The sequence below is a fragment of the Phaethon aethereus genome, assembly GCF_964289735.1.
Source record: "Phaethon aethereus genome assembly, chromosome: 30".
Classification (NCBI taxonomy): Eukaryota; Metazoa; Chordata; class Aves; order Phaethontiformes; family Phaethontidae; genus Phaethon; species Phaethon aethereus.
In genome coordinates this window covers 1,138,722-1,146,934 of record NC_138606.1, presented here as the reverse complement: position 1 = coordinate 1,146,934, position 8,213 = coordinate 1,138,722, and the positions used below count along the sequence as shown (strand labels likewise).

At 55.5% G+C, this 8,213-nt stretch overlaps 1 protein-coding gene across 1 annotated transcript; it reads left to right on the top strand.

The window, feature by feature from the left end:
• Positions 1 to 284: 284 nt before the first annotated feature.
• LOC309414626 (ciliary microtubule associated protein 1A-like) lies at positions 285 to 4,000 on the top strand (the record flags this gene model as incomplete). The annotated part of the gene is made up of 7 exons (XM_082011982.1): positions 285 to 303; positions 391 to 516; positions 1,554 to 1,754; positions 1,982 to 2,083; positions 2,425 to 2,546; positions 2,977 to 3,117; positions 3,908 to 4,000. 7 exons carry the CDS (start codon positions 285 to 287, stop codon positions 3,998 to 4,000), a joined length of 804 nt encoding a protein of 267 aa, XP_081868108.1.
• Positions 4,001 to 8,213: the final 4,213 nt, after the last annotated feature.

Below are 8,213 nucleotides of genomic sequence, written 5' to 3'. Positions count from 1 at the left end.
GGGCGCGGCCTGCTCAACCTTTTTTTTCTTGGGGGGATTCGTGATCAAAAATGTTTGCAGACCACAGCTCCACATCAGCCGCATGATGCAGCAGCACCTATGACAGGCACCAGGAGCCCGTATGACGTCACAGTGCGTCTCTGTGACGAACCAAGGCGTCTCCCCAAGGCCACCCGGCAGCTGGCACCACAACCTCTCTTGACCGATCGCTGCCTGCCCTCACCCTCGCCGCGCTCTGCGACCGAGAGCTGCAGCAGCCGACAAGCTCATCCGCCCTCGGTCCGATGGCCAAGGCTGAGAAAGGTGAAGCGTTGCTGCTCCTCCCGGGGGGGCTTCACTCCGGGCCTCTCTCAGGGAAGCCCCTCAGCAAATCTCCTGCTCTTGCCGTAGGCTTTGGAGCTGCCTCCAACATGGATGGAGCCTGGGTGGGCACCTGGAGACCTCATCGCCCACGCGGCCTCATCACCGCCCAGTTCACAAGCCCGGGACCCAAGTACTCAATCCCCGGGACAACAGGTAAAACCACCGTCACGAGGGGGCACGGGAGGGGGGCACCACATCCACTGCCTCCAGGGGACAAGCAGCCACAGCGCCGTCCCCCTTTGCTCCACGCTTCCATGCTCTCAGCTGCAGCAAGGACACAGGCCTGCCAGAGGAAGGCTCACGCTGCTCATGGAAAAGCCCCAGAAAAGAGCTGCCTGACTCTGCTGAGCGCAGAGGTGGCCTTAGGCGCACCCTAAGCCCTGGGTGTGCAACCGCCGCTGCCACACACAGGCTCTGCACTTTGCCTGTTCAATGTTCAGGATAAGCGCACCACCCCGCCCCCCGCCTCGAGTTTGGAAACGTCCCTCCTCGGCTCTGCTGGGGATAAGCCGGGATTCGTCTTGCTATTTAGCATCCCGGGGGGTCGCTCTGCAGACAGCTACAGGCAGGACTCACCGGCTACTTCCCTCGCATGCGACACTGCGCAAAGGCACGCGCAGGACGAAGCTCGTCTTGTATCTTCGCTGTGAACTTGTTGCTCCCACCTCCTCCTCCTCTTTCCTCCTCCTCCCTCGCCTACATCTTTGGCCTCTCCTCCCCCCTCCATTACTTCTTCTGCTCCAGAAAACCAAACTCACAGAAGCGATCTTTACCTTTGCACTAATTTAGTTCCGCAGCTCTTTGGGGGGTTAATACATCAAAACAAGAGCGTTTGGGGCAGAGTCTGATTAATTGCACAGCGCCTACACTGTTGTTGCTGGACGTCAGTGGACTTTTTGTCTGGTTTTCGGGCCTTTGTTTTTTTTTTTTACTGCTTTCCTTACAAGAGCTCCGCTGGCTGGAGGTCCACTTTCTTTTCAAGATTAGTTAGCAACGTGTTTGCAAAACTGCCTGTGCCTACACATTCACTCTGCTGCGCTACAAGGCACTCTATGACCCGCTGCTATCGCTCCTGGAGGAAACAGTGGAAGGGAATTGCTTGAGGCCAGCAACTCCAGCTACTCCTCTTAGAAACTAGCTTTAAATACGCAGTGGCAAGCAGGTGTCCTGTCACAGGCTTTTCTTCCTAGGCTACCTGGCTCACAGCCCCACCAAAAGCAAAGCCCCTGCGTACACGTTTGCAGGGGCCAAACCTCCCGTCGCAGACAGCTGCTCTCCGGGTCCTCGCTACTACGTCCAGCCCTCCATCACCAGGAACGGGAAGTACGTGGCTCCAGCACAGCACATCTGCGGACTTCCCAAGATAAAGACCGAGATCACCCCTGGACCAAGTGAGTACCGTTTCGGCCAGCCCTTCCTTCGGGCAAGACGAGCACGCACGCCTTCCTCTTGCCCTGTGCTACCAGGCTACAACGCCATCAGCTCACGCCCTGAAAGGGCTTCAGAGGTTTCCAGGCAGAAAACGAACGAGGCTGAGCACCTCCTCCCGACCTTCCCTTTTTGGCCCGAGGACAGGAGCCCCGTTTCACTGCTTCTCTCTGCTCCTCCTCTGCCCTAGGCGACTACTCCACCGACAAGGCCAACAAACACCTCTACAAAAGCGCGCCGGCGCAGTCCATGGCCTTCCGGCACAAGGCCGTCAAAACTGACCAACCTCCAGGTAAGGGAACCCAGGGCAATGCACTCACTTGCAGCATGCACGTCCTCCAGGGAAAATGTGCTGGACAGCTTTTTCAACAGGCCTCGGGAAAAGCCGATGCCGCAGGAAAGGCTTGCTTGGCGTCCCAGAGCACCAACTTCTCTCATCCCACAGAAGAACCGGCAACTCCGGTTTGGAGCTGCCGACACATGCCAAGTGCAACAGAAGACAGGGACACTGGGACGAGGGGCAAGACATCCTTCCTGCTCCTCGCAGCAGGCTTGGCACGCTGCTTCTCTCCCACCCAGGCGCTGCTCCTCTCCCCGCAGGACTCACGCGCTCTCTTCCCATTCCCCTTGCAGGTCCTGGCACCTACACCCTGCCTAGGCTGGTGGGACCCAACACAGCCTACACCCACGCCAGCCCGTGCTACTCCATGAAAGGGAAGAGTAAGCACAATGGCTTTGCTGAAGATCTCTCCAAGGTGAGCTACGCTTCTCTGCCCTCCCACGGCAGCAGCTGAAGCTCAGCTGCTCTCCTCAGGGCAGTAGGGCTCCGCGGCCTGCTGCAGCCTCGTGGAACGCATGCTTCCCTGCAGCAGCAGCAACACCCAAGAAGCCACGGGTCCCCTGGCTCTCCTGCTGCTAACAGCGACACTGACACCTGCAGTCCCTCGCTTTCCAACACTAACCCTCGTGGTTGGGCAAAGCTCACCGGCACGAGTGGGAATCTCCCTCCCCCTCTGCAAAATCTGCCTCTTTGCCGGGGAACAGGAGACGCCATGTTCCCATCGCTCCACGCCTCTCACGCCACTTCTCTGGCCAGCCAGCTCACCTAGTGCAGCCCGCCTGGGCACCCGGCAAGAATCAACGCTTGCCGTTTGCATCGAGCCACCTCCCCGCCTCTCTTTACAGACGCCCGGTCCTGCTGCGTTCCCCAAGGTGGAGCTGGACGTCTACAAGAAAAGGGCTCCCATGTACACGATGGGAACCAACAGTCGACTCGGAGCCGACAAAACAGTGAAGCCGGGGCCGGCAGACTACTGCCTGGGAAAGGTAAGGCAGCCTGCCCGCCTCCCCTCCTCTGCTTTGCAACAGCCAGCCCTTAAGCATCTCCCCCTTCCGACGCGGCTTCGGAGAATTCAGGACCACCTTACTGCAGCGACAAACCGCAGGACGGCAGGCCCGCTCCCTTGCCTTGGCCCAAAGCCGAGCAGAGGGAGGCCAAAGAACACATCTCACATCGCCTCCCCACTAGCTCAGCCATCCAGCGCTGATACGCACTCGCACATCACAAGGCCTTCAGCCGGACACACCGCCGCACAAGGGACATGCAGGCCCAAGAGCGGACCCTTCTCATGGACTCGGGGCTCAGCTGGGAGGGCAGGGGCATCTGGCAAAGTCTGGCTGGAGCTACAAGACCTCTGCACTTGGAGCAAGGTCCAGTTCCAGCTCAGCTCCAGCCGCCACCTTGCAAATGTCACTCCGTCCTGCGTCAAACATAGGATCTTTTCTTTGAGTGGCCTTCTAAAACCACTCGAGGGATGCATTTTACCCACCCCTAAACTCTTTCTCTTTTGCCTTTCCATTCCTCCCCCAAAAGGGGAGAAATGCCAGCCAGTAACAGCAGCATGCCATTAGAAACGCCCTGTTCACACAGGAGGTTTCCAACAAGCCTGCCACCGGGACAGGCGGGGCTTCGCTGAAAGTGCCCAGGCGTGCACGCAGCAGTGCACGACAAACCCCAAATGCACGAACATCAATAGACGGCCTTCACTGAAGACAAGGCTCCCTGAGAATGCGGCACCACCCTCACCGTTTTTCCTTCTCACTTTTCCCCTTCCAGGTGACGCTGATCAAGCCCCAGGCACCTGCGCCCACTTTTGGACTCCGACATTCCCTCTACACAACTCCTCTACTCCCTCCGATAGGAGTCTAATAAAAAAACTTACCCCCAAAGATCTGGTCTGTTCACCTTCCGCTGCAGGGAGAGGGCTGCGCGTGAGTGAGGGCGACTGGCTCTCTCCATTTCATGCCTGTGCCTCAGCCAAAGCACTGCAAGATGAGGACGAGGGGAGAGCACCGAGATCGACAGCGTAAGCAAGGCACAGGGCTCTGACAGCACCGTTTCACCTGACCGGAGCTAAACACTGCCCCGTGAAAGCAGTCACGCCCCGCCCTACACGCTCTCGCCCCACGGCCGAGCGTCCCGCAGGCACCGCCTTGGCCCCAAGGACACAGCCCAGCTCGGCACCCCCCTTTTCAGTGCACGCGGGTGGCTTGTCTCCAGGGGGTGGCCAGAAACACAGCCGCTCTGCGGGACCTCCTGCCACAGGCGAGTCCCCAAAACACAGACAGTTAAGGAGAAAGCACCAGTAATCCCAGCCTGAAAAGGCAATCATCATAGGATCGTGCAACAGCCCAGGTTGGAAGGGGCCCACGCAGGTCATCTCGTCCAGCCTTGCATGGCAAAGGAAGCCTAGAGGTGATGATCTAGCACCCAGCCAGCCGCAGCTTGAAAGCCTCCAGTGAGGGGGCCTCTACCCCATTCCTTGCGGGGGGATAGTCCTCCTCTTTTGATAAGTAGTGACGCCAAAAAGATTTCCCCCTGATTTTTAAGGAGTGCTCGGGCAGGGAAGCTTGCCTTTCACACCCGTATGACCTCCTGCTCTCTGCAGGGGAGATTTGTGGTCTGTGCATTGAAGCCTTTGCTCCAGCCACGCGCTGACGCCGAATGGCGGCAAACACCGCACCGACAGGACACAGGCACCCGCTGGGAAAAGCAGGCAGCGAGAGCCTGGAGGAATGCCAGGAGCAGGAGGAGGAGAGTGCGCAGTGCCCACCGGGTCCTACACTTGGCCAGAGGGGAGCAACTGCAAATGCTGCCTCCAAGTGCGCAGCTGTGCGGCAGTGAGAATCAAAGGGCGGGGCAGCTCTCACAGACCCTCCGAGGCAAGAGCCTCTTCCAGCTCCACGCTAGCTCCTTGGTCAGCGGTCAGCTCCGGACTCAATGCATTTGACAAAACAGGTGACCTCAGGCACCAGTGGGATACAGACCTCTTGAAAATCACCTCCCAGGCACAGAGGTTCACTGGGTCTTGAACCCACGCCTAAGGACGATCACAATGCAACACCTCCCGACCAGTTTGCAAGAACAACTGATTGACATCAGGGAAGATGGAAACCTCCTGGCCCAACGTCAGCAAAAGCCTCTGCCTATTCCTATTTGGGGCATGGGGCTGCATGACCTCTTGCCATGGGCATGGACGCTGGCTTAGTAGGCACAGCCAACGATGTCCTTCTTCCACGTGGTGGATCTACAGGTCTTGCCTAGGTCTCCTTCTCGGCTACGACAGCCATGAAAGCCGAGGATGCTAAGAAAGTGGACTTAGCGATTCAGAGGCCTGCTGCTGGGCCACCAAGCGTTGGACCTCCTGCCATGGGCTAAATACCACAGGCAAGTCCCCGAATTACAGACAGTTAAGGAGAAAGCACCAGTAATCCCAATCTGAAAGGGCAATCATCATAAAACAATGGAATCATTTTGTTTGGTGGAATATCAGTCCTTTAGTCCGTCTGTAAATCTAACACTTTTAAGTCCACCACAAAGCCATGTCCCTACGTCCTACATCTACATGTGTTTAAATACCCCCAGGGATTGTGAGTCAACCACTTTGTTGCGTAGCCTCTACCAATACCTCACCATCCTTTCGGTCAAGAGAGTTTTCCTAATATCCAATCTAAATATCTGTTGGCACATCTTGAGGCCATTTCCGCTCATCTTATCTCTTTTTACTTGGGAAAAATGACTGACACCCACCACGCTACAATTCCCTTTCAGGTTGTGGTTGTAGAGAGTGCTATGGTCTCCCCACAGCCTGCTTTTCTCCAGACTACACAACGACAGTTACTTCAGCCGCTTCTCTCAGACTTGTTCTCCAGACCCCTCACCAGCTTCGTTGCACTTCTCTGCACAAGCTCCAGCACCTCAGTGTCTTTCTTGTAGTGAGGGGCCCTAAACTGAAGACAGTATTCGAGGTGCAGCCTCACCAGTGCTGAGTACAGGGGTACAATCACTTCCCTGCTCCTGCCGGCCACGCTATTTCTGATACAAGCCAGGATGGTATTGGTCTTCTTGGCCACCTGGGCACACGGCTGGCTCATATTCAGCTGGCTCTCAACCAACACTGCAGGTCCTTTTCTGCCAGGCAGCTTTCCAGCCGCTCTTCCCCATGCCTGTAGCGTTGCATGGGGTTGTTGTGACCCAAGTGCAGGACCCAGCACTTTGTCTTGTTGAACCTTACACTGTTGGCCTCGGCCCACCACTCCAGCCTGACCAGATCCCTCTGCAGAACCTTCCTACTCTCAGGCACATCAACACTCCCACCCAACTTTGTGCCCTCTGCAAACTTACCGAGAGTGCATTCGATCCCCTCATCCAGATCATTGTCAAAGATACTAAACAGAACAGGCCCCAAAACCGAGCCCTGGGGAACACCACCTGTCCCCGGCCACCAGCTGCACTTAACTCCATTCACCGCAACTCTTCGGGCCCAGCCATCCAGCCAGTTTTTTACCCAGCAAAGAGTATGCCCATCCAAGCCATAAGCAGCCAGTTTCTCAGGGAGAATACTGTGGGAAACGGCATCAAAGGCTTTACTAAACTCCAGCTAGACAACATCCACAGCCTTTCCCTCATCCACTAGGCAGGTCACCTGGTCATAGAAAGAGATCAGGTCGGTCAAGCAGGACCTGCCTGTCATAAACCCGTGCTGCCTGGCCTGGATCACCTTCTTGTCCTGTACGTGCTGTGTGATGGCTCTCAAGGTGATCTGCTCCATAATCTTCCCTGGCACCGAGGTCCGACTGACAGGCCTGCAGTTCCCCAGATCCTCCTTCTGGTCCTTCTTGTAGATAGGCGTCACATTTGCTAACCTCCAGTCAACTGGGATTTCCCCAGTTAGCCAGCAGTGCTGATAAATGAAAGTGGCATGGTGAGCACTGCCACCAGCTCCCTCAGTACCTCAGTACCCTTGGTGGGTGAATCCCATCCAGCCCATTAGACTTGGGTGTGTCTAAGTGGTGCAACAGGTCTCTAACCATTTCCCCTTGGATTATGGGGGCTTCATTCTGCTGCCCTTCCCTGTCTTCCAACTCAGGGTACCTGGAGAACAACTGGCCTTACTGTTAAGGACCGAGGCAACGGAGGCATTAAGTACCTGCATGGATACAAAGAGTGTGACAGGCATAGGTACAATTGCAGAGACAGACACAATTACACACAGAGATACAGGCAGAGAAAGAACTACAGATATAGACACCGAAACACACACAGGTACAGTTGCCCATACAGTTACAGCTGGAGTTACAGATACCATTACACACACAGAGACCATTGCACATACAGATTGCACTACACATGCCAATAAAACGTATATAATGTGCCACCAAAGATACCACTGCAGGCGCCATTGAAGATTATGGAATCATAGAATCTTTGGGTTGGAAGAGACCTTTAAAGGTCGTCTAGCCCAACCCCCCTGCAATGAGCAGGGACATCTTCAGCTAGATCAGATTGCTCAGAGCCCCATCCAACCTGACCTGGAGTGTTTCCAGGGATGGGGCATCTACCACCTCCCTGGGCAACCTGTGCCAATGTTTCACCACCTTCATTGTGAAAAATTTCTTCCTTCTATCTAGCCTAAATCTACCCTCTTTTAGTTTAAAACCACTACCCCTTGTCCTATCGCAAACAGGCCCTGCTAAAAAGTCCGTCCTCAAGGTACTGCTGCAGATGCAGATACCACTGCAGATTCCATTGCAGATGCAAACACCACTGAAGATGGCACTGCACAAGCAAATACCATTGCAGACAGCACTGCAGATACCTTTGCAGATGCACAAGCCATTGCTGATAACACTGCGGATGCAGAAACCAATGCTAACAGCAGATGCCATTGCAGATACCACTTTACACTCAAACACCATTGCATGTACCACTGCAGATAGCATTTGTGATGCCATTTCAGATGCGGACATCACTGCAGATAAAGATACCATTCATGATTCAGATGCCGTGGCAGATAGCATTACCGATGCAGGGGCCATGGCAGATGCAGAGGATCTTGCAGCTGCTATTGCGTTGTGCATAT